Raw genomic sequence first — 26407 nt, 5'->3', positions numbered from 1 at the left:
AGAGAGGTAGTTACACCCGAGGTGCAGAACACAAGTGAACTGGGTGACAGTCAGGAAGGGGAAAGGGTTAAGGAGCCAGTGCAGAGTGGCCCTCTCCCTCAACAACAGGTGTATCACTTTGCATACGGTCAAGGGGAAACCGAACGGAGGAAAGGCAGAGTGGTCGGTTCTCTGGCACAGAATCCACCTCCGCGCCTCAGAAGGGAAGGGAAGGGGGTGGTTGTGATGGGGGGAGAAGAAGATACACGCTACAGTGATAGGGCATTCGTTAGTTAGAGGAATGGACAGGAAGTTCTGTGGACGAGAACTTGATTCCTGGATAGTATATTGTCTCCCGGGTGCCAGGGTCCAGGACACCTGGGACCGAGTCGTTGGCGTTCTTAGCTGGGAGGGTCAGAAGTTGTGGTCCATGTAGGACGAGTGACAAGATTCTGCATAAAGAGTTAGGTGCGAAGGTAAGGACAGATCCTCCAGGGTTGTGATCTCAGGATTGCTACCCGTGACACGAGCCAGTGAGGCCTGAACTGGCGAAGGAGTTGGTGTATAAGCTATGTATGGCGTAAGATTTTAGGATCATGTGGGACCCGTACAGAAGCAACTGGAGAGGTATGAACACCGTAGCAGGAAGGTTTGTTAATGCTGCATGGTGGGGTTCCAACTAGAGCTGCAGGAAGATGGGAACCAGCGTGCCGGAACAGTTAGTGGAGAGGGCGTGGAGGCAGATGTTGGTAAAACCTCAGACAAAATTAGGAATCAAAAGGTGCAACAAAATTGAAAAGGGTGAATACGGGACTGAAACTGTTTATATCTGAATGTGCCCAATATACGGAATAAGGTAGATGAACTTGTAGCACAGTTGCAGATCGGCATGTATGATGTTGTGCATTACAAAATCATGGCTGAAAGATTATAGCTGGGAGCTTAATCTCCAAGGACATACACTGACAGACAAGGCAGAGGGGGCCACATTGTTCTGTTGGGGGTAAACAACAAATTCAAATCATTAGAAAGAGGTGATATAGGGCAGAACGTGTTGAATCATTGTGGATAGAGCTAAGGAACTTCAAGGATAAAACGACCCTGATGGGAGTGGTATACAGACCCCCAAACAGTAGTATGGATGTGGCCTACAAATTGCAAGGGAGGTAGAAAACGTATGACAAAAGGGCAATATTACAATAGCTGTGGGGGTCTTCAATATGCAGGTAAAATCCAGTTAGTGCTGGATTCCAAGAGGGGGAATTTCTAGAGAGCCTACAAGATGGCTTTTTAGAGCAGCTGGTGGTCGAGCCCACGGGGGGATCAGCTACTCTGAATTGGGTGTTGTGCAATGAACCAGAATTGATCAGAGAGCTGAAGGTAGAAGAAGCCTTAGGGGAAGTGATTATAATATGATCAAATTCACCCTGAAATTTGAGAAAGAGAAGCTAAAATCAGATATATCAGTATTATAGTGGAGTAAGGGGAATTACAGAGGCATGAGAGAGGAGTTGGCCAGAATTGATTGGAAAACAACACTGGCAGGGTTGACGGCAGAGCAGCAATGGCTGGAATTTCTGGAAGCAATTCGGAAGATACAGGATATATACATCCCAAAGAGGAAGAAATGTTCTAAAGGCAGGATAACACAACCATGGCTGACAAGGGAGGTCAAAGCCAACATAAAAACCAAAGGTAGGGCATATAATAGAGCAAAAATTAGTGGGAAGTTAGAAGATTGGGGAACTTTAAAAAACCGACAGAAGGCAACTAAAAAAAGTCATTAAGGTAAAGTTGGAATACAAAAGTATACAAAAGCTAGCCATAGTACATAACCGTAAAAGAAAGGCGAGTGGATGTCAGGCCACTGGAAAATGATGCTGGAGAGACAGTAATGGGGGACAATGAAATAGCGGACAAACTGAATAAGTATTTTGCATCAGTCTTCACTGTGGAAGACACTAGCAGTGTGGTGGAAGTTCCTTCCAGGTGTCAGGAGTGAAGTGTGTGAAGTTACCATAACTAGAGAGAAGGTTCTTGGGAAACTTAAAGGTCTGAAGGTAGATAAGTCACCTGGACCAGATACAGTACACCAGGGTTCTGAAAGAAGTGGCTGAAGAGATCATGGAAACATTAGTAATGATCTTTCAAGTATCACTAGATTCTGAAATAGTTCCCGAAGACTGGAAAATTGCAAATGTCACTCCACGCTTCAAGAAGGGAGAGAGGCAGAAGAAAATAAACTATACAACAGTTAGTCTGACATCAATGGTTGGGAAAATGGAGTCGATTATTAAGGATGAGGTTTCAGGGCACACGATAAAATAGGTTGTAGTCAGCATGGTTTCCTAATGGGGAAATCTTGCCTGACAAATCTGTTGGAATTCTTTGAAGAATTAACAGGCAGGATAGACCAAGGAGGACCGGTAGATGTTGTGTAACATGAGGGGGAACTTCTTTACTCAGAGAGTGGTGGCTGTGTGGAACGAGCTTCCAGCAGAAGTGGTTGAGGCAGGTTCGATGTTGTCGTTTAAAGTTAAATTGGATAGATATATGGACAGGACAGGAACGGAGGGTTATGGGCTGAGTGCAGTTCGGTGGAACTAGGTGAGAGTAAGAGTTTGGCATGGACTAGAAGGGCTGAGATGGCCTGTTTCCGTGCTGTAATTGTTATATGGTTTATATATATCGCCACTCTTTGCCTCCTGCCAATCAGTCACTTCCTTAACCATGCTAGAATCTTTCTTGTAATACCAAGGGCTCATAGCTTGTTAAACAGCCTCATGTGTGGCACCTTATCAAAGGCCTTCTGAAAATCCAGGTACACAACATCTACCGGTCCTCCTTGGTCTAGGTTTCATCACCTAAGTTACAGAGAAAGGTTGAACAAGTTAGGTCTTTATTCTTTGGAGCGTAGAAGGTTGAGGGGAGACTTGATAGAGGTGTTTAAAATTATGAGGGGGATAGATAGAGTTGACGTGGATAGGCTTTTTCCATTGAGAGTGGGGGAGATTCAAACAAGAGGACATGAGTTGAGAGTTAAAGGGCAAAAGTTTAGGGAGAGGAAATACAAAAAACTGAGATGCGAAGGGATTTGGGAGTCCTTGTGCAGGATTCCCTAAAGGTTAATTTGTAAGTTGAGTCTGTGGTGACGAAGGCAAATGTAATGTTAGCATTCATTTCAAGAGGACTAGAATATAAAAGCAAGGATGTAATGTTGAGGCTTTATAAAGCACTGGTGAGGCCCCACTTGGAGTATTGTGAGCAGGTTTGGGCCCCTTATCTCAGAAAGGATGTGCTGAAACTGGAGCGAGTTTAAAGGGGGTTCATGAAAATGATTCCATGGTTGAATGGCTTGTCATATGAAGAATGTTTGATGGCTCTGGGCCTGTATTCACTAGAAGAATGAGTGGTTATCCATTGGAATCTATCTAATGGTGAAAGGCCTTGATAGAGTGGATGTTTCCTACGGTGAGAGAGGGGTCTCAGAATAGAGGGCTGTCCTTTCAGGACAGAAATGAGAAAGAATTTCTTCAGCCAGAGTGGTAAATCTGTGGAATTCTTTGCCACAGGCGGCCGTGAAGGCCAAGTCTTTATGTATATTTAAGGCAGACGTTGATAGATTCTTGACTGGTCAGGGCATAAAGGGATACAGGGAGAAGGCAGGAGATTGGGGCTGAGAGGAAAAATGGATTGGCCATGATGAAATGGCAGAGCAGACTCGATGGGCCAAATGGCCTAATTCTGCTCCTGTACCTTATGGAAACTCTCCGTCTCTCACTCACACTCACAAAGCGAGTATCTCTCAGACACACACAGAACACGCTCAGACCAAAATTGAACAGCAGAGAATTTATTTAAAAATACCCCAGGTTTGAAGCAACATCCAGGCGAACCGTATTGGGATGATGCAGAAACACGACTCCCTCCCCTGAGCCCTCGGCCCCTCTCCTGCACACAGTGCAAGCCCTCCTGTAGCCACTGTCTCCTCCAGTGCATAGTGTGATCCCACCCTCCCCTGCCCCAGAATAAAAGCACAATCGCAGCAGGAACCTCCCTCCACTGACCCATCTTTTCCCCCGTCCCTGGCAGAGACAGGGCTCTGACCCACCAACCCCTGGACAAGGGAGCCACCCAGCCCCTCCTTCCCCAGACAGCAAGGGAACAGATGAACCGTCACTGAGTGATCACCCCAGTCACTCCACAACCACCTCCCACTCTCCTCCTCCCTCGCTCCCCTCTCCCCCATCTCCATCTCACCCCACACTCACTCCACCTCTCCATCCTCCCTCACTCCCCCTCCCCATCTCACCCCCACACTCACTCCTCAAACACTCTCCATCCTCCCTCACTCCCCTTCTCCGTCTCACCCCCACACTCATTCCTCTCTCCATCCTCCCTCACTCCCCCTCCCCATCTCACCCCCACACTCACTCCTCACTCTCCATCCTCCCTCACTCCCCCTCCCCATCTCACCCCCACACTCACTCCTAACACTCTCCATCCTCCCTCACTCCCCCTCCCCATCTCACCTCCCACTCTCCTCCTCCCTCGCTCCCCCCTCCCCATCTCCATCTCACCCCACACTCACTCCCCCTCCCCATCTCACCCCCACACTCACTCCTCAAACACTCTCCATCCTCCCTCACTCCCCTTCCCCATCTCACCCCCACACTCACTCCTCACTCTCCATCCTCCCTCACTCCCCCTCCCCATCTCACCCCCACACTCACTCCTCAAACACTCTCCATCCTCCCTCACTCCCCCTCCCCATCTCACCCCCACACTCACTCCTCAAACACTCTCCATCCTCCCTCACTCCCCCTCTCCATCTCACCCCCACACTCACTCCTAACACTCTCCATCCTCCCTCACTCCCCCTCCCCATCTCACCCCCACACTCATTCCTCAAACACTCTCCATCCTCCCTCACTCCCCCTCCCCATCTCACCTCCCACTCTCCTCCTCCCTCGCTCCCCCCTCTCCATCTCCATCTCACCCCACACTCACTCCACCTCTCCATCCTCCCTCACTCCCCCTCCCCATCTCGCCCCCACACTCACTCCTCAAACACTCATTCCCCACCCTCTCCATCTTCCCTCACTCCCTCGTTCCCCATCTCCATCTCACCCCACACTCACTCCACCTCTCCATCCTCCCTCACTCCCCCTCTCCATCTCACCCCCACACTCACTCCTCAAACACTCTCCATCCTCCCTCGCTCCCCCCTCCCCCATCTCCATCTCACCCCACACTCACTCCACCTCTCCATCCTCCCTCACTCCCCCTCCATCCTCCCTCACTCCCCCTCCCCATCTCACCCCCACACTCACTCCTCAAACACTCTCCATCCTCCCTCACTCCCCCTCCCTCCACTCATGCTATCATATTCCACCTTTTCCCTTCACACTCCCCCCTTTCACAACAACCCTCTCCCCCATTAACTATCAATGCCTCAGATGCGTGTCTACCTCCCCGATCCCCTCTCACACTCTCCCCCCTCAACCCCCATACACTGCACACCCCACTCCATCCACCATCTCCCCCCCCCGCCTGGTCTCTCTTCACCCCATAACCACCACCTCCCCTCCCGACTCTCTCACCGACCGTTACACTCTGCCCACTTCCCCTCGCCACCTCTCTCACGCTCCCCCATCAGCACCCCAGGCCCGCTCCCCTCTCTTCTACAATCTCCTCCACCACTCACACCTCTCTGTCTCTCCCAACCCTCCACTCATTCCCAATTTCTGTCTTCCAATCCCTCCGTCACTCGCTCTTCTCCCAGACTCTCGCCAACCCCTTGCTCTCTGTCCCCAACCCGCTCCCTCTCTCCCCACTACTCCTCGCTCTCTCACTCTCCCCCTCTCTCTCTGTGTACTGCCCGGGGCAGAGCGTTGGGCAACGATGAGTTCAGGTTTTGGTCTGATCAGGGGCTCTGGATCCAGTAGTGAGGAACCCCGTCCCAGAGGGTGGACAGCAGGAACTGAGAGACAGGACACAGCCACACCTGCAGAGACACAGGGGGGAGATGGGGAAGGAGGGGAAGAGGGATTCAGAGCAGCCTGGTGAATAACCTCCCCTTCAAACCCAAGGGTTATTGGACAGTGAAAGCTGGCTGATGTACTCCTATTTTCATCCACATCTCTCTCCAGTTCCTGCCCTCTCTCTCCCCCAAACTCTGCCTCCCACCTTTATGTCTGCCGACTCTCACCCCTCCCTCTCACCTCACTCCTTACCCCTTCTTTCTCTATTTCTGCCCACACTTTCCCCCTTGTCTCTGTTGCCCATCTATCATTCTCTCCCTCCCTCTTTCCTCTGTCTCTCTCCCTCTCTCCCCCTCAACCCTGAACCACTGTCCGTCCCCTCTTCTCTCCTCGCCCCACTCGCTCTCACCCCTCTATCCTCCTCTCACCAAACGCCCCCACCCCAAGGAGCTGATGGACAGTTCCCGTGCCTGGTCAGTGCAGAAACGGTCCCTGTGTGTCGGTACTGCAGGCGCGATCGTCCACTATCGGCTCCGCCGCGCGGACGTGCGTGCCCTTATGGCCGTTCAGTTGGACCTGGGTGTGGCAGAACACACCACACTGCTCACAAACCAGTCGGTACGGCTGGATCATCGTAACGCCATGATGCTTGCGGGCATGGACCCTGAGATAGGCAGCCGTGGTGAATCCTGAATCAGCAACAGAGAGCAAGCAGCTCAGACACAAAGAGTGACAGACCCCCGGGGGCAGACACAGAGAGAATCTCCCTCCACACCCCCCATCGCACACCCCCGGGGGCAGACGCAGAGTGAATCTCCCTCCGCACCGCCCCATCGCACACCCCCGGGCTCAGACGCAGAGTGAATCTCCCTCCGCACCGCCCCATCGCACACCCCCCGGGCTCAGACGCAGAGTGAATCTCCCTCCGCACCGCCCCATCGCACACCCCCGGGCTCAGACGCAGAGTGAATCTCCCTCCGCACCGCCCCATCGCACACCCCCGGGCTCAGACGCAGAGTGAATCTCCCTCCGCACCGCCCCATCGCACACCCCCGGGCTCAGACGCAGAGTGAATCTCCCTCCGCACCGCCCCATCGCACACCCCCGGGCTCAGACGCAGAGTGAATCTCCCTCCGCACCGCCCCATCGCACACCCCCGGGGGCAGACGCAGAGTGAATCTCCCTCCGCACCGCCCCATCGCACACCCCCGGGCTCAGACGCAGAGTGAATCTCCCTCCGCACCGCCCCATCGCACAGCCCCGGGCTCAGATGCAGAGTGAATCTCCCTCCGCACCGCCCCATCGCACACCCCCGGGCTCAGACGCAGAGTGAATCTCCCTCCGCACCGCCCCATCGCACACCCCCGGGCTCAGACGCAGAGTGAAACTCCCTCCGCACCGCCCCATCGCACAGCCCCAGGCTCAGACGCAGAGTGAAACTCCCTCCGCACCGCCCCATCGCACACCCCCGGGCTCAGACACAGAGTGAAACTCCCGCCGCACCGTCCCATCGCACACTCCCGGGCTCAGACACAGAGTGAATCTCCCTCCACACCGCCCCATCGCACACCCCCGGGGTCAGGCACAGGGTAAAGGTCCCTCCACACCGTCCCATCGCACACCCCCGGGGTCAGACACAGATTGAACCTCCCTCCACGCCATCCCATCACACACTCACGGGGTCAGGCACAGAGTGAAACTCCCTCCACGCCGTCCCATCACACACTCCCGGGGTCAGATACAGAGTGAACTTCCCTCCACACCGTCCGATCACACACTCCCGGGGTCAGGCACAGAGTGAATCTCCCTCCACGCCGTCCCATCACACACTCCCGGAGTCAGACACAGAGTGAAGCTCCCTGCACACCGTCCCATCACACACTCCCGGGGTCAGGCACAGAGTGAAACTCGCTCCACAAAGTCCCATCACACACTCCCGGGGTCAGACACAGAGAGAAACTCCCTCCACACCGTCCCACCACAGACTCCCGGGGTCAGACATAGAGTGAAGCTCCCTCCACACCGAACCATCAGACACTCCCGGGGTCAGACACAGAGTGAATCTCCCTCCCCACCGAAACATCACACACTCCCGGGGTCAAACAAAGAGTGAATCTCCCTCCCCACCGTCCCATCACACACTCCCGGGGTCAGACACAGAGTGAAGCTCCCCCCACACCGTCCCATCACACACTACAGGGGTCAGGCACAGAGTGAACCTCGCTCCACACCGTCCCATCACACACTCCGTGGGTCAGACATAGAGAGAAACTCCCTCCACACCGTCTAATAACACACTCCCGGGGTCAGACACAGAGTGAAGCTCCCTGCACACCGTCCCATCACACACTCCCGGGGTCAGGTACAGAGTGAACCTCCCTCCACACCGTCCGATCACACACTCCCGAGGTCAGGCACAGAGTGAATCTCCTTCCACGCCGTCCCATCACACACTCCCGGGGTTAGACACAGAGTGAATCTCCCTCCACGCCGTACCATCATACACTCTCGGCATCAGGCACAGAGTGAATCTCCCTGCACACCGTCCCATCACAAACTCCCAGGGTCAGATACAGAGTGACGCACATCCCATCACACACTCCCGGGGTAAGTCACAGAGAGGAAATCCCTCCAGACTCCCGGGGTCAGACACAGAGTGAATCTCCCTCCACACCGTCCGATCACACACTCCCAGGGTCATACACAGAGTGAATCTCCCTCCACGCCGTCCCATCACACACTCACAGGGTTAGACAAAGAGTGAATCTCCCTCCACGCCGTCCCATCACACACTCACAAGGTTAGACACAGAGTGAATCTCCCTCCACACCGTCCCATCACACACTCCCGGGGTCAGACACAGAGTGAAACTCCCTCCACACCGTCCCATCACACACTCCCCGAGTCAGACACAGAGTGAAGCTCCCTCCACACCGTCCGATCACACACTCCCGGGGTCAGACACAGACTGAACCTCCTGCCACACCGTCCCATCACACAATTCCAGGTTCAGAAACAGACTGAAACTCCCTCCACACCGTCCCATCACACACTCCCGGGGTCAGACACTGAGTGAATCTCCCTCCGCACCGTCCCATCACACACTCCCGGGGTCAGACACAGAGTGAAACTACCTCCACACCGTCCCATCACACCCTCCCGGGGTCAGACACAGAGTGAATCTCCCTCCACACCGTCCCATCACACCCTCCCGGGGTCAGACACAGAGTGAATCTCCCTCCACACCGTCCCATCACACACTCCCGGGGTCAGACACAGAGTGAAGCTCCCTCCACACCGTCCCATCACACACTCCCGGGGTCAGACACAGAGTGAAACTACCTCCACACCGTCCCATCACACCCTCCCGGGGTCAGACACAGAGTGAATCTCCCTCCACACCGTCCCATCACACCCTCCCGGGGTCAGACACAGAGTGAATCTCCCTCCACACCGTCCCATCACACCCTCCCGGGGTCAGACACAGAGTGAATCTCCCTCCACACCGTCCCATCACACACCCCCGGGGTCAGACACAGAGAGGAGCTGTGCTGACTGAGCTGGGAGAAATCGAAGGAAAACTACTGGATAAAGTTCGTGGAATACTTTGGAGGTGGCTCTAAAAGTCTCTTGGACAACTGAGTGAGTGACGGCGTTGGCGTGGAAGCTCGGTGTGGAGTTTTTGCTGCCGGTTTGGACTGGGTTTGTTGGCGGCTGCTTACTGCGTAGCTCCCAGCTGCGGCCGCTGGCAACTCGCCAGTAAGCCGGTTCGCTCCAAAACCGGAGGCAAACGCCGTCGTTTTCCCCCCATTGACATCGGGGCAACGTTCCTCCTCCATTGTTTTCCTGATTTTTCGTCCGGTGTTGGTGCCGGTGCCGGAGCATCTGGAAGGACGTTTCGGCCTCTCCCGGCCTGGGTCTCTGCAAGTCCGACGGAGCCTTTCCTGGCGCCGAGCCAGCGAGGAACTGTCGACTGCAAACTTTCCCGGCCAGTTATTCGACTCGCTCCAGGACTTCTAACTGGCACCGCCGCAAAATTCTCGGACTGGAAAGAGCGCCAGCATGCCGGACCGGTCTCCAGGGAGTCGCGGGCCTTCGGGGAGTTACGCAAGGGCGGCTGCCTCCCCGGCCTCGGACAACGCCCTGTTTTGGTCGGTGAAGGTGGAACGTGGGGTGCAATGTATTTTGCGCCCTGGAATGACACTAGAAAAGTGTACGGAGGCAATGGAGGACCTTGTGGGGAAAGGTGGTATTCTGGCCACCGAGAAGGAGTTCGGAAAGGCGGTGTTCTATCTGGTGAATGAAGAGCTAGTGCACCGGGCCCTAAGCAGGGGAGTCACGGTGGACAACATCTTTTTACCTATGGAGCTGGTGACGGCCCCCCACGCAACGTATCGTGCTTGGGCATGTTAAGCCTTTCATTCCAAATGAGGACTTGCTTCCCCCACTGGCCCGTTTAGGGCAAGTAAGGTCGGAGATCACTGCCATCCGACACAAATTTAAGAGACGCACCCTCCGCACCGTAATCTCTTTCCGGCGTCAGGTTTTCATGCAGCTGGAAAGGGAGGACGATGTTGAGGGCCGCTTTACTGTCCGGCACGAGGGAGTAGATTATCAGGTGTACTGGAGCTCGGAGCGCCCACGGTGCCATGCGTGCAGGGAGGTGGGGCACTTTCGGAGGGACTGTCCTGCCGCCCGGAACCCGAGGGAGCCCACTTCGGGCACCAGTGCCGCAGCTACCTCTGCCCCTGATCCTACTCCTGCGCGTGCGCCTGCACCTGCATCTGACCCTGCCCCCGCCCGTGATCCTGCCCCAGCCCCTCACCCTGCCCCTACCCCTACCCCTGTCCCTACTTCTACGGTTGGGTCGGTCCCTGCTCCTCTCCCTGTGGTTCAGGTGGGGGACGGGGTGAAGTCTGTGCGGAGTAAGAAGGCAAAGGGGAAATCCAAACATAGTAAGAAGCGGGCCTTTGAGGCCGCAGAGCTCACACCCATTTCGTCTGAAGTGGAGCGTGGGGCTCGGGGAGGTGCGCAAGCAGACGGGGCGATGGAAACAGAAGGCGCCGCCCCATCGGTGAAGCCTGCACCTGTGTGCTCCTCCAGCGTGAAGAGGAGAAGGGAACGTTCCCGCAAGAGGGCAGGGGATGTAGATGCGGGGGAGTCCCAGGAAGGGGTGGGAATCCGGGTAGGGGTTGGTTCTAAACCTGAGTCCTCAGATGTAACCACCAGTCCTGGGGTAGATGGTGTGGTTGTGCAAAAAGCTTGTGATAGGCCTGTTTGCACAAATGAGGCAGCCCTGGAGGCCTCCACCCAGGACCTACAAGTCAGCGCCTCTCTGGAGGCCAGTGTACCGAATAGTGTAAGAGGAGACGAGGCAAAGCTCTCTCATTCTCAGCACCTGGCGGCTTATGAATCCCTTGGACCAAAGGTGCCGGGTTCCCCTCTATGCCTGCCCCCTAGGGAGGACGATATTCTGTGCACATCGACCCCAGCAATAAATGACTTGCAGGGAGTCCCTGGGGATTGTCTCTCCACTGTCGCAAATGTGGATGAGGCTGATGCGACGGTGGAGCAGGCAGGTAAGAGCGAGGTGCCCGCTGCGCGGTGTGGGTCGCAGGCGCAGCCATCTATTGGAACATGCGGGGAGGCCGATGGGGATTCTGTCTGCAGTGACGGGTTGGAGGGGGACTCTTTCGATAGTGAAACAATGGACATCCTCACCCCTCCTGAGAAATCCCCATTGATACCTGTAGAGGAAATTAAGCATTTCATTCTCACCTCTGAGGGTGCCAAGCACCGGCCTCAGCTAGCCTCGCTTTGCTGGCCCAGCATGCCGAGGCTGGTGAGGTCCCTGCGAGTCATCCTCAGACGAAAGGGAAAGGGAAAGAGGAATGCGGTGTCGGGGAACGACAGACGGCAACTAAAATCTTTCCTGGATGACCTAGTAAGGGACATCAGAGGGAGAAGCAGCCTCGCTCCTACGGGGGATGGCGGGTCACAGGGTGTTGCTGGTACCGCTCGAGCCCGGAAAGCAAAAGGTATCCTTGCTTTCTTTCCGGACAGTGTGGTGGAAGGCGCCTCCGCTCTCACCGAAATGGGCGCAGCTGCTGAGACCTAGTGTGCTCCCGCCATGAAGCTTACCATAGCTAGTCTCAATGTAAACGGCAGCAGGGGTCCTCTTCGCAGGCATAACAATCTCTCAGTCCTCAGGGATGGGCGGTATACGGTGAGTTTCCTGCAGGAAACCCATACCATCCCTGGGGACGAGTCTGCTTGGCTCCTGGAGTGGCAGGGCGGGGTCTACATGAGCCACCTCAGCTCCATTTCTAGCGGGGTGGCGATCCTGTTGGCCTCGACCTTCCAGCCAGTAATTGAAAGGGTCCAAGACGTTGTGCCCGGCCGTCTGCTCCACCTGGTTGTGCGCCTGGATGGCGTACCATTGCATTTTATCAATGTGTACGCTCCCAGGCGCGGTGTGATGCAGACGTGCCTATTCTGTCAGCTGTCCACCCTGCTGAGCTCCATCGATCCTGGGGACTGCGTCATCCTCGGGGGAGATTTCAATTGTACCCTCGAGGCGGAGGATCGTTCGGGCCTCCAACGCGACCCAGCATCAGCAAAAAAGTTAAAGGAGCTAGTCGGCTCCTTTGACTTGGTGGACAGCTGGCGGAATTTTCACCCCAACTCTAGCGCCTTCTCGAGAAGGTCTAGAGAAGGAGGTTCCAGGATAGACCGCATTTACATCTCTCGGGCCTACGCCTCCCGCGTGTCGGCGTCCTCCATGCGGCCAGTGTCGTGCTCGGATCATCACCTTGTGTGGATGGAATTTATTCCACTACACCCTCGGGTGGGATCCGGGTATTGGCATTTTAACAACCGGCTGCTGGAGGACAGCCGTTTCCGGGATTCGTTCCGAGCGTTCTGGGTCTCCTGGAAGGAGAGGCGGAGAGAGTTCTGCTCCCTACGGCTATGGTGGGATGTGGGCAAAGCCCACATCCGGTTTTTATGTCGGGAGTACACTAGGGGGTCGACAAAGAGGCGGGGCTCTGAGGTTGAGCAGCTTGAGAGAGCGTTGCTTGACCTGGAGTCCCGCCTCGGTCCGACCACTGGAGACCAGCAGCTATGGCAGGAATACCAGGAGAAGGAGGACGCACTAAGGGACTTGCAGCTTCAGCAGTCCCGAGGTGCGTACGTGAGGTCACGGATCCAAATGCTGCAGGATTTGGACCGTGGCTCAACCTTCTTCTACTCGTTGGAGAGGTGGCGGGGAGTTCAAAAGCAGCTAGTGGAATTGCTGGCTGCCGATGGCTCCTCCATCACGGACCCTGATGGAATTAACAACGAGGTCCGTTCATTCTATCGGTCCTTATTCTCGCCTGATCCGTCAAATGCGGAGGCGTGCAATGAGGTCTGGAAGGATTTGCCTAAGGTCAGTCCAGAGGATGCAGTGCGTCTGGATGCCCCCCTGACTCGGGAGGAGCTGTCCACTGCCCTTCGGCAACTCCGGAGGGGCAAGTCCCCTGGTTTGGATGGACTGAGTGTTGAGTTTTATCAGGCTTTTTGGGATGTCCTGGGGGATGATTACAGCCTTGTCCTAGGGGAGAGCCTAGCCACCGGAGAAATGCCCCTCTCATGGCGAAGAGCTGTTGTGGTCCTACTGCCCAAGAAGGGAGACCTCCGCCTGCTAAAGAACTGGCGGCCGGTCTCCCTCTTGTGCGCGGACTACAAGATCTTCGCCCGGGCAATGGCCAACCGTCTGGGTTCGGTAATTGGACAGGTGGTCCATCCTGACCAATCTTACACGGTCCCGGGCCGCTCCATCCAGGACAATGTCCACCTAGTACGGGACCTGATCCACCTGCTCCAGGAGACTGGGACCCCGGCAGCGTTTCTTTCTCTTGACCAGGAGAAGGCGTTTGACCGGGTGGACCACAGTTTCCTGCTGGGCACCCTGCAGGCTTTTGGGCTCGGACCACACTTTGTGGCCCGAGTTCGGCTCCTGTACTCTGCCGCAGAGTGCCTAGTTAAGATCAACGGATCACTGACAGGACCTATCCACTTCCGAAGAGGAGTGCGTCAAGGGTGCCCCATGTCCGGTCAACTGTATGCGATCTGTGTCGAGCCATTCCTCGGCCTTCTTCGGCGAAGGCTGACAGGTCTGGTTCTGCGCGAACCGGACATGAGGGTCGTCCTCTCGGCCTACGCCGATGACGTACTCCTCATGATGACAGACCCCTGTGACCTGCGGAGGATGCGCGAGTGCCAAGATGTTTTCTCGGCGGCATCCTCCGCCAGGATCAACTGGGCGAAATGTTCCGGACTCTTAGTCGGCCAGTGGCAGGTGGACTCCCTGCCGGAGGAGATGAGAGCTTTTGAGTGGAGCACCAGACGTCTTCTCTATCTGGGAGTCTACCTGAGTCCTTCTGGGGAGACCTGGCTGGCGAACTGGCAGGACCTGGAGACAAAGGTCATGGCCCGGCTAGGGCGCTGGTCAGGCCTTCTCAGGGTGCTTTCCTATCGAGGCAGGGTGGTGGTCATAAACCAGCTGGTGGCCTCCGTGTTGTGGTACCGGATGGTCACCTTGGCCCCCCCTGCCCCTTTTGTTGCGAGAATGCAGAGGAAGCTGGTGGACTTCTTCTGGGGAAACAGGAAACACTGGGTCTCTGCAGCGGTTCTGAGTCTCCCAGTAGGAGAGGGCGGACAGTCGCTGGTGTGTGTACGCACACGACTGGCGGCTCTCCGCCTCAGGACTCTGCAGAGATTCCTGTACGCCGAGCGCCCTCCCAGGTGGCACGTGTTGGCGACTTTCTTCCTCCGGAGGGGCTGCTGCCTTCACGAAGATATGCAGCTACCACCGGCAGGCGTCAGCCGTGCTGCTTTGCAGAGGCTGCCCGGCTTCTATCAGGACCTACTGAGAGTCTGGAACATGGTTGCCTCAGGCCGGGAATCCCCTCCTCTGGCAGAGGGCGGGGTCCTGGCCGACCCTTGCCCTACCTCAGCGGATGTCGGTGCGGCTCAGGTGTGTGGATCGACTCAAGCTGAGCTGCTCGTCGGGCCCAGGCCCCGCAGCCTTACCCGAGAGACGAATCCGCACAACTTGAGCCGTCTTTCATCGACACCCACAATCCCATTCAGGGATGCAGGCAGGAGGTACCTTTATGGGCTGCTGCTCCACACCCTCCACTTCCTAGCCTTTGTCCACCGTCCCGACACGCCATGGCGGTCGGTCTTTCCACCTGGAGGTGAGGGGGGGTCCCCAATGGCAGTCCCTTTACAAGGGAGTCCTCCCCATGCACCTTGGGGATCTCGGCTGGAGGGTGCTGCATAAAGCGGTGCCCTGCAATAAGTTCTTTAGTCTGTACACGGATCTCCCAGCCGCGTGTCACTTCTGCGGGCTGGAGGAGACGGTGTACCACATGTACACGGAGTGTGTGAGGCTGCAGCCCCTTTTCGCGTTTTTGCGTGGGCTGCTTCTCGCCTTCTGGTTGCATTTCAGTCCCACCCTATTTATATATGGTCATCCAGTAAGGAGGGGGGCACAGAGGGATGAGGATGTCCTTGTCAACTTGCTCCTGGGGCTGGCGAAAATTGCCATCCGGGGCTCCTGGAAAAGGGTGGCAGGAGGTTCTCCCCGGGTGGACTGCCTGGCTATGTTTAGGGGGTATGTTCGTGCCCGGGTGAACATTGAAAAGGAATACGCACAGTCCACGGCGACCGTAGAGGTGTTCCGGGACCGTTGGGCTCCGCGGGGTGTAAATGCCATCATTGATGAGGATGGCAATATATTGGTTTAAGATGTATTGTCTGTTTGTAGTGTAGTAAATATGTTAGTCACTGGGTTTGTAAATATTGTATAGCACCGACATTTGTAATAAAGAATTTTGTATAAAAACAAAAACAAAAAAAAAAGGGGTCAGACACAGAGTGACACACCCTCCATCACACACTCCCGGGGTCAGACACAGAGTGAAGCTCCCTCCACACCGTCCCATCACACTCTCCCGGGGTCAGACACAGAGTGAATCTCCCTCCACACCGTCCCATCACACACTCCCGGGGTCAGACACAGAGTGAATCTACCTCCACACCGTCCCATCACGCACTCCCGGGGTCAGACACAGAGTGAATCTCCCTCCACACCGTCCCATCACACACTCCCGGGGTCAGACACAGAGTGAATCTCCCTCCACACCGTCCCATCACACACTCCCGCGGTCAGACACAGAGTGAAACTCCCTCCACACCGTCCCATCACACACTCCCGTGGTCAGACACGGAGTGAAGTTCCGTCCCATCACACACTCCCGGGGTCAGACACAGAGTGAATCTCCCTCCACACCGTCCCATCACACAATCCCGGGATCAGCACAGAGTGAATCTCCCTCTACAACATCACATCACACACTCCCGGGGTCAGACACACAGTGAATCTCCCTCCACACCATCCCATCACACACTCCCGGGGTCAGACACAGAGTGAATCTCCCTCCACACTGTCCCATCACACACTCCCGGGGTCAGACACGGAGTGAAGTTCCCTCTGCACCCACCTTTGTTACAGATGTCACATGTGTGATTGGGGCTGTCATTGTGAACCTTCATGTGGTCGGTGATATAGGCTGCACTCAGTAGTTTCCCACAAACGTGACATGGGACCTTCTCTTCGTGTCGGATCATGTGGGCCCGGAGACGGTCCTTCGTGGCAAACGCAGCTGTACATGTCTGTCCAGGGGTGGGGGGATGGTGGGGATGGGGGGGGAGGTGAGACAGGGGAAGTGGGGGAGTGGGGGAGGAGGAGAGAGGGAGGGACAGAGAGGTGGGGAGGGGGGAGTGGGGGGGGGGAGTGTCAGATTATGGCATATTCCCAAGCTATGCACAGCTTCCCTTCCTCTATGTTCCCCCTCCCACCATTCCTCCATCTGGACCCCCGCCCCCCCATTGCCGCTTTCGCCCTACCTGACACTTGAAGGGTCTCTCTGTCGAGTGGACCTGCCGGATGTGACTATTGAGGTGGTCGGGTCTGGAACAGAGCCGATGGTGAGGGGGGTTGGTTTGGGGTGGGGGAGGGAACAAGTAAAGGTAAATGTCCAAAATAATCCCACATGGCCACATCCTCCGTTACCCACTTCCACCTCTCCCTTTCCTCACCTTCGCCCTCTGCCCCTTCTCCACCCGCCCCGGTACCTGAGATACTCCCAGAGAATCGTGTCACAGTGGCTGCAGCCATTGGGTCAGTATAGCACCATTGCCTCTCTCACACTGTGTTCCCTCGCCATCACCTCCCATCCTTTCCCTCCTCCTCCTCCTCTCCCTCCACCTCCCCGTCCTCTCCTCCATCACATTCTCCCTCACCCCTCCTCTCCCTCCCTTCTCAACTCTCCCCTCCCCCTCGCACGCTTCATCCCCTCCCCCTCACTGCCCCATCTCCCCCTCCACTCCCCCTCCCTCCCTCCCTCCACTCCCCTCCATCTTCCGCTCCACTCTCCGCTCCCCTCTCCCCTCCACTTCCCTCCTCTCTCTGCCCCATCTTCCCCTCTCTCCCCTCTCTCCCCCCTCTGCCTCCCCCTCACCTGGAGAAGCCCTTGCCGCAGTGGCTGCAGCCGTAGGGCCGGTGCACGCCACCCTCGTGCGAGCGGACGTGGTAGCTCATGCGGTCCTTGCGTTTGAACCTCTGCTGGCAGACGGGGCACTCGAAGGGCTTCTCGTCCGAGTGCGAGAGGCGGTGACGGTTCAAGTGGTAGACGTCGCGGAATGCCTTGGCGCAGAGCTCGCAGCTGTGCTCCTTCCTGGGCGGCCGGGGAGGGGGGCTGGGGGTGGTGGGGGAGGAGGGCGAGGAGGTGGGGGCCCTCCTGGCCCCTGCTCGGTGGGTCCCCTGGTGACGCCTCAGGTTGTAGCTGTTCTTGAAGTGCTTCCCGCAGAGGGGGCAGATGAAGGGGCCCCGTGGGCGGGAGCGGGGTGTGGGGGCTGCCTCCGGTGTCCCGCCCCTTCCCTCCTCATCCTGTCCTGGAGCCGGTGTACTGGGTGCAGGAGGAGGAGGTGCTGGAGGGGGGGCTGCCCCTTCCTCTGGGGGGGAGCCCAGGATGGGAAGAAAGTCAGCCTGAAGAGTTGTGGGAGTATCAGACGAGGTCGGCTGTTGTGTATCGGGAGTGGGGGGTGAAGGGATTTGGGGAGAAAGGTGGGGTGAGGGATACAAGGAGCAATATGGAGGAGTGAGTGGCATTTTTACATTTCACCACCCCCCAACACCTCCCACTCCTCAACCCCGCCAGGAGCCAAATCTCTCAACACCAGCCTCTTAATCCTTGAGCACCCCACCTCTCAGCTTCTCATCTCGACCCACTGACCCCTAACCCCTCAACTGTCCTCTCCACCCTTCAACCCCTACACATCTTAACCCTCGTACCCTGCACCCTCGCCCCTGACGCCAGCCTCTCTGCTCTCCACATCTCTGCCTTCGTCCTCACTGCCTAACCCCTCACCTCTGACATTTGACCCCTCACTTCAATCCTACACTTTACTGTTCACCCTCACCTCTCAACCTTCCACCCGCTGCCCCCTTGACCCTAAATGCTCAAATGCTCATCTCTGGACCTTTGATCCCTAACCTTTCATTCCTTTACCCCAGTCCGATGATAGACAACCCTGTTGAAGTTCGAACAGGCTAATCCAGCGCCCCACAGTTCCTGAAATGCCAGTACCCAATATGTCATCCCGAGCCCGTCAGTCACCAGTGTCTCTGCCTCTCGCACTGGTCACCTACCGTGTCACTCATGGCTCAGTTCCCACCCCTTCGAGCCCAGCAGCCAATCACAGTGCCCCAACAACTCAGGCCACACCCACCCTCCCTTAAATCCCCATGGGCTGGTGGGCCATGCTCACCCCTCAGACCCTCACTCACCCCCCCAACCCCTTCTGCAGGCTCGCTGGTAGTCCTGCCCCACTCTGGTGGTTCTGTCCCTCCTCACAAAGCCTCACTCCTCTACCCCCACCCCACACCCCTGCCCCTTCCCTGTAGCCCCACCCCACACCCCAGCCCCCTCCCTCTAGCCACACCCGGCACCCTGCCCCCTCCCTGTAGCCCCACCCCACACCCTGCCCCCTCCCTCTAGCCCCACCCCACACCCCTGCCCCCTCCCTCTAGCCCCACCCCACACCCTGCCCCCTCCCTCTAGCCCCACCCCACACCCTGCCCCCTCCCTCTAGCCCCACCCCACACCCCTGCCCCCTCCCTCTAGCCCCACCCCACACTCCTGCCCCCTCCCATTAGCCCCACCCCTTATCGCCGTAATGTCCCTTCCCCCGACCCCGTTCATGTAGCCCCGCCCCTTACCCCGAAGCCACGCCCATTCCCTACAGACCCCCACCCACGGAGCTGCGCCCAGTATAGCCCCCCTCTAATCACGCCCGTTACCCCTAGCCCCTCCCCTCCCCCATATACCGTGTGGCCACGCCCATTCCCCTCTCCCACCCCACCCCGTGGCCTCGCCCTCCCACTCCCCCCTCCCCCGTAGCCCCGCCCCCCGCTCCCCTGGGTCTCACCGGGAAGATGAAGCTGCTCCAAGCGGCGTCCATGCCAGTCCTCCCGCCACCCCTCGGTCTTCCCCGCTCTTAGTCCTCCCGCCGGTCCCCGGTCCTCCAGGACCCTCAGTCCTCCCAGCTTCCGAACCGCGGTCCTCCGGGCCCGGGACTCGGTCCTCCCGAATTCCGTAGGTCCTCCCAGGACCCTCGGTCCTCAGCCGTGGAACCTCCCAGCTCGGGGCTCGCCTTTCCTGGTGCCGGGTCTCCGCGCTCCCGGAACCGGGACGGCAGCGGCAGAGGAGGTTTCGGCGCTGAGGCTCGGCTCGGGCCCTGTGGCCTGGGCCTCAGGCGTGCGCCGGCCTCTCCTGCCGTTCTTCGCCCCGGGTTGCAGATGCTCTTCGTGCTGCTGGTGCTCCTGCCCCCTCGGGAGCCACGGGCCTGGCTGGGCCCCAGACCCCGGCCTCGGGTGCTTGCGTCCTCTCGCACGCCTCTATTTACAAACAGCAGCCGCTCAGCGACATGGCGGCAGCGGCGTGACCCCTGAACCCGGGGTGTCCCCGCCCCCTTCCCCCGGGGGTAGGGAGACGGAAGGAGAGAGTGGGGATAGAGGGAGGATAGACAGAGATAGAGGCAGGGGCGGGGTGGAGAGAGGGGAAGGAAAGCAGGGAGAGGTTGAGGACAACGGAGGGAGTAAGGGGGAGAGAGACAGAGTGAAACCCCTCCACACCGTCCCATCACACACTCCTGGGGTCAGACACAGAGTGAATCTCCCTCCACACCGTCCCATCACACACTCCTGGGGTCAGACACAGAGTGAATCTCCCTCCACACCGTCCCATCACACACTCCCGGGGTCAGACACAGAGTGAAGCTCGCTGCACACCGTCCCATCACACACTCCCGGGGTCAGACACAGAGTGAATCTCCCTCCACACCGTCCCATCACACACTCCCGGGGTCAGACACAGAGTGAAGCTCGCTGCACACCGTCCCATCACACACTCCCGGGGTCAGACACAGAGTGAAGCTCCCTCCACACCGTCCCATCACACACTCCCAGGGTCAGACACAGAGTGAATGTCCCTCCACACCGTCCCTTCACACACTCCCGGAGTCAGACACAGAGTGAATCTCCATCCACACCCCCCATCACACACTCCCGGAGTCAGACACAGAGTGAATCTCCCTCCGCACCGTCCCATCACACACTCCCGGGGTCAGACACAGAGTGAAACTCCCTCCACACCGTCCCATCACACACTCCCGGGGTCAGACACAGAGTGAAACTCCCTCCACACCGTCCCATCACACACTCCCGGGGTCAGACACAGAGTGAAACTCCCTCCACACCGTCCCATCACACACTCCCGGGGTCAGAAACAGAGTGAAACTCCCTCCACACCGTCCCATCACACACTCCCGGGGTCAGACACAGAGTGAATCTCCCTCCACACCGTCCCATCACACACTCCCGGGGTCAGACACAGAGTGAATCTCCCTCCACACCGTCCCATCACACACTCCCGGGGTCAGACACAGAGTGAATCTCCCTCCACACCGTCCCATCACACACTCCCGGGGTCAGACACAGAGTGAATCTCCCTCCACACCGTCCCATCACACACTCCCGGGGTCAGACACAGAGTGAAACTCCCTCCACACCGTCCCATCACACACTCCCGGGGTCAGACACAGAGTGAAACTCCCTCCACACCGTCCCATCACACACTCCCGGGGTCAGACACAGAGTGAATCTCCCTCCACACTGTCCCATCACACACTCCTGGGGTCTGACACAGAGTGAATCTCCCTCCTCACCCACCTTTGAACAGATGTCACATGTGTGGTTCAGGTCTCACTGAAAAACCAAGGGCAGAGTGGATGTGGAGAGGATATCTCCAACAATGGGAAAGACCATGATCCAATGATACAGCCTCAGGAAAAATGGACCTCCATTTGGAACGGAGACAGGGAGGAATTTGTTCAGCTGAAGGGTGGTGAATTTGTTGCCGTTGGTGGCTGTGGAAGCCAAATTCTTGGGTGCATTTAAGGCTGAGATTGATAGGTTCATTGGTAAGGGGAGAATCACAGGGTGGATTACGCTAATGATTATGGGGAGAATCATCTTTTGTTAACTGGAGAGGCTAAATGGTCAGTTGGGCTTCATTTTTGTCTGAAACAACATTAGACTTGAGAGCAGCATGCACCACCAACGTTTAAATGAGAATCAGGTTTGTTTTCATTGACAAGTGTAGTGAAGTAGATTATATGCAACAGCAGTACTGCCAAAAAATACCACAAATTCCAGTGGTGTTCATGCAGAAATCAGATGGTGCAAGGGAAGAAACTGTTCCTGAACCCCTGTTCCTCTTCCCTGACGGGAGCAGTGAGGAGAGATCATGCCCAGGGTGATGAGGGCCTCAGTAATGGATGCTGCCTTCTTGAGGCCATTTGGCAGATTGGTTTATTATTGTTACATGTATGGAGATACGGCGAAAAATGTCTCGCACTCTGTTCATACCGATCATATCATTATACAGGCCGTAAGACACTGAGGCAGAGCAACTAGAGAGTGCAGAATAAAGTGTCACTGTTAAAAGAGAGTGCAGTGCAGGCAGACAAGAAGGTGCAAGGCCTTAACAATCACGTTGACCCACTACTGTCAGGGCAGGAGGTACTGTAGCAGTAACATCATCTTGTGCCAAGCAGAGGGTCGAGGAGCAATGCCTTGTATTCCGTCTGGGTACTTCAACCTGATGGTACAAATATTGATTACTGCTTCCAGGAAAAAACTCCCCTTTCCACCCTCCTCCCCTTCCTCTGTTCCCCCCTCAGACCTGTTACCTCTTCTCACTTGCCTATTACTTCCCCCGGGACCCCTCCTCCTTCCCTTTCTTCTATGGTTCAGTCTCCTGTCCTGTCAGATTCTTTCTTCTCCAGCCCTTGACCTTTCCCACCCACCTACCTTCACCGATCACCTTCAGTTAGCCTCCTTCCCTTCTTCCCTGCCTTTTTATTCTGGCGTCTTCCCCCTTCCTTCTCAGTCCCAAAGAAGGGTCTCAGCTTGAAACGTGGACTATCTGTTCATGCTGCTTGACCTGTTGAGTTCCTCCAGGATTTTGTGTGTGTTCAAGGACTGTTAGGGTGGGAAACAGCTTCTCCTCCCTGAACTCCCTGCCAACACCCAGGTCTCGTCGTGTAAACTGTCATAATTGCACCTTATTATTTGTGGATTTGTTTGTGGTAATATTACGATGTGTTGTGTGTGAGGTATAGGTACTGTGTTGTGCACCTTGGTCCAGAGGAGCATTGTTTCATTTATCAGTGTGAATCTCTACAGTTTTAAAGACAGAAAACGTTAACTTGAGACTGGTGTTCCAGGGCATTCTGCAATAGTCTAACAACTCCTTGAGCCCAGTGCTACGTACTTCTGCCCAATGGGAGTGGGGAGAAGAGGGAACGTCCGGAGTGGGGGGAGGGTCTTTAATGACGCTGGCCACTTTACTGAGACAACGAGAGGTGCAGACAGAGTCTGTGGAGGGGTCGCTTGATTCCATGATGTGCTGACCTTTCTCTGTACCGAGATGTGAAGTATGCGGATAGGGTGCTTTCTGTGGTGAGGAACATGCCTCTCCTGAGAGAGTAGAGACACTGGTAAGATATCCTTGCCAGTAGGGAGGGTGGTACCCGTGAAGGCCTCTGGTATACCGTCGGTGTGATTGAGCCCAGGGTAGATTTTCAGAGACATTGACACCCAGGAAAGGGTCTAGTGTGTGTCCCCATCCTGAAGACCATAGTCAATTCCTCTCGCCAGAGACTCAGATATTACATTCAGTTCATTGTCAGAGACAACCCTGGAATTCCCATTCACAGCAGAAAAGAGATACAATAGAGTTTTACAAAGACAGTCAGAATCAGCTTTATTATCACCAGCTCACTGGATGAGGTGACATTGGTTGTTTTATGCAGCAGAATACATAAAACTTTTACAAATTACAATTAAGAATGTATAAAATAAATGAGTATTGCAAAATAAGAGCGCAGTAGTGACGCCGTGTTCAAGGGTTCACTATCCTTCCGGAAATCTGATGGCGGAGGGGAAGAAGCTGTTCCTGAATCGCTGAGCGTGGTTCTTCAGGCTCCTGTAGCTCCTCACCCATGGTAGCGATGAGAAGAGGGCCAGTCCAGTGTGGTGAGGGTCTTCAGTGATGGACACAGGCACAGTGATGAAGATATCCTCGATGACACATCACAATCAGGTCTAATATCATCAGCAAACGTTGAGTAATGCGCAGCACTACAATACAATACAGTGAAAACCTCAGAAAAATAAATAAATAAATCACACCGTACATGATTCTATATTAAACAGTTAAATTAAAAATTGTGCAAAAATTGAAATAATCATTTTAAAAAGTGAGATAGTATCCAAAGTTTCAATGTCCATTTAGGAATCGGATGGCAGAGGGGAAGAAGCTGTTCCTGAATCGCTGAGTGTGTGCCTTCAGGCTTTTGTACCTCCTACCTGATGGTAACAGTGAGAAAAGGGCATGTCCTGGGAGGTAGGCTGGGGTTAAATGGGTGGGTTGTAATTAGGCTGGGGTTAAATCGATGGGTTGTAATTAGGCTGGGGTTAAATGGGTGGGTTGTAATTAGGCTGGGGTTAAATGGGTGGGTTGCAATTAGGCTGGGGTTAAACCGATGGGTTGTAATTAGGCTGGGGTTAAACGGGTGGGTTGTAATTAGGCTGGGGTTAAATGGGTGGGTTGCAATTAGGCTGGGGTTAAATGGGTGGGTTGTAATTAGGCTGGGGTTAAACGGGTGGGTTGTAATTAGGCTGGGGTTAAACCGGTGGGTTGTAATTAGGCTGGGGTTAAACCGATGGGTTGTAATTAGGCTGGGGTTAAATGGGTGGGTTGTAATTAGGCTGGGGTTAAATGGGTGGGTTGTAATTAGGCTGGGGTTAAACGGATGGGTTGTAATTAGGCTGGGGTTAAACGGATGGGTGGTAATTAGGCTGGGGTTAAACGGATGGGTTGTAATTAGGCTGTGGTGAAACCAATGGGTTGTAATTAGGCTGGGGTTAAATGTGTGGGTTGTAATTAGGCTGCGGTTAAATGTGTGGGTTGTAATTAGGCTGGGGTTAAATGGGTGGGTTGTAATTAGGCTGGGGTTAAACCGATGGGTTGTAATTAGGCTGGGGTTAAATGGGTGGGTTGTAATTAGGCTGGGGTTAAATGGGTGGGTTGTAATTAGGCTGGGGTTAAACCGATGGGTTGTAATTAGGCTGTGGTGAAACCGATGGGTTGTAATTAGGCTGGGGTTAAATGGGTGGGTTGTAATTAGGCTGGGGTTAAATGGGTGGGTTGTAATTAGGCTGGGGTTAAACGGATGGGTTGTAACTAGGCTGGGGTTAAACCGATGGGTTGTAATTAGGCTGGGGTTAAACGGGTGGGTTGTAATTAGGCTGGGGTTAAATGGGTGGGTTGTAATTAGGCTGGGGTTAAACCGATGGGTTGTAATTAGGCTGGGGTTAAATGGGTGGGTTGTAATTAGGCTGGGGTTAAACGGATGGGTTGTAACTAGGCTGGGGTTAAACCGATGGGTTGTAATTAGGCTGGGGTTAAATGTGTGGGTTGTAATTAGGCTGGGGTTAAACCGATGGGTTGTAATTAGGCTGGGGTTAAATGGGTGGGTTGTAATTAGGCTGGGGTTAAACCGATGGGTTGTAATTAGGCTGGGGTTAAACGGGTGGGTTGTAACTAGGCTGGGGTTAAACGGATGGGTTGTAATTAGGCTGGGGTTAAACCGATGGGTTGTAATTAGGCTGGGGTTAAACAGGTGGGTTGTAATTAGGCTGGGGTTAAACCGATGGGTTGTAATTAGGCTGTGGTGAAACCGATGGGTTGTAATTAGGCTGGGGTTAAACGGGTGGGTTGTAATTAGGCTGGGGTTAAATGGGTGGGTTGTAACTAGGCTGGGGTTAAACCGATGGGTTGTAATTAGGCTGTGGTGAAACCGATGGGTTGTAATTAGGCTGGGGTTAAACGGGTGGGTTGTAATTAGGCTGGGGTTAAATGGGTGGGTTGTAATTAGGCTGGGGTTAAACGGATGGGTTGTAACTAGGCTGGGGTTAAACCGATGGGTTGTAATTAGGCTGGGGTTAAATGTGTGGGTTGTAATTAGGCTGGGGTTAAACCGATGGGTTGTAATTAGGCTGGGGTTAAATGTGTGGGTTGTAATTAGGCTGGGGTTAAACCGATGGGCTGTAATTAGGCTGGGGTTAAATGGGTGGGTTGTAATTAGGCTGGGGTTAAACCGATGGGTTGTAATTAGGCTGGGGTTAAACGGGTGGGTTGTAACTAGGCTGGGGTTATACCGATCGGTTGTAATTAGGCTGGGGTTAAACCGATGGGTTGTAATTAGGCTGGGGTTAAACGGGTGGGTTGTAACTAGGCTGGGGTTAAACCGATGGGTTGTAATTAGGCTGGGGTTAAATGGGTGGGTTGTAATTAGGCTGGGGTTAAATGGGTGGGTTGTAATTAGGCTGGGGTTAAACCGATGGGTTGTAATTAGGCTGGGGTTAAACGGGTGGGTTGTAACTAGGCTGGGGTTAAACCGATGGGTTGTAATTAGGCTGGGGTTAAACCGATGGGTTGTAATTAGGCTGGGGTTAAACGGGTGGGTTGTAATTAGGCTGGGGTTAAACGGGTGGGTTGTAACTAGGCTGGGGTTAAACCGATGGGTTACTGGACAGTGCGGCTCGTTGGGCCTGTTCCGTGCTGCATCTCTAAAGAAATAAAAAATAAAAAGTTTCCCCCTCAGGTCCCTATTAAACTTCTCCCCTCTCACCCTAAACATTTGCCCTCTGGTTCTTGATTGCCCAACCCTGGGAAAACAGTCTGTGCACATTCGGAATAGGAATG

At 55.3% G+C, this 26407-nt stretch overlaps 1 protein-coding gene across 2 annotated transcripts; it reads right to left on the bottom strand.

Moving 5' to 3' along the window:
- Positions 1-5645: 5645 nt before the first annotated feature.
- Positions 5646-20034, bottom strand: mazb (MYC-associated zinc finger protein b (purine-binding transcription factor)). 2 transcript variants are annotated; one of them, XM_063063056.1, is made up of 6 exons: positions 19503-20034; positions 17534-18093; positions 16920-16983; positions 16514-16685; positions 6434-6652; positions 5647-5986 (listed from the first exon to the last, which is right to left on the bottom strand). In XM_063063056.1, the coding sequence occupies exons 1-5, from the start codon at positions 19533-19535 to the stop codon at positions 6438-6440; spliced, it is 1044 nt and encodes a 347-aa protein (XP_062919126.1). In that variant the 5' UTR covers positions 19536-20034; the 3' UTR covers positions 5647-5986; positions 6434-6437. The 2 variants fall into 2 exon arrangements, with proteins under 2 accessions (XP_062919125.1, XP_062919126.1); XM_063063055.1 differs by having other exon boundaries at positions 5646-6652.
- Between the last annotated feature and the right edge of the window lie 6373 nt (positions 20035-26407).

This window comes from Mobula hypostoma, chromosome 11 (assembly GCF_963921235.1).
Source record: "Mobula hypostoma chromosome 11, sMobHyp1.1, whole genome shotgun sequence".
Lineage (NCBI taxonomy): Eukaryota > Metazoa > Chordata > Chondrichthyes > Myliobatiformes > Myliobatidae > Mobula > Mobula hypostoma.
Note: the sequence above shows the minus strand (reverse complement) of the source record. Positions and strands in the feature narration are given on the sequence as shown.

Excerpts from the sequence above, each read along its gene's own strand:
- mazb (XM_063063055.1), bottom strand. The coding sequence starts at position 19,535 with ATGGACGCCGCTTGGAGCAGCTTCATCTTCCCG. Across the intron at positions 16,984-17,533 it reads TGCGGCAAGGGCTTCTCCAG|ACCCGACCACCTCAATAGTC; the intron begins GTGAGGGGGAGG and ends GCTCTGTTCCAG. Across the intron at positions 16,686-16,919 it reads AGAGACCCTTCAAGTGTCAG|ACATGTACAGCTGCGTTTGC; the intron begins GTAGGGCGAAAG and ends ACCCCTGGACAG.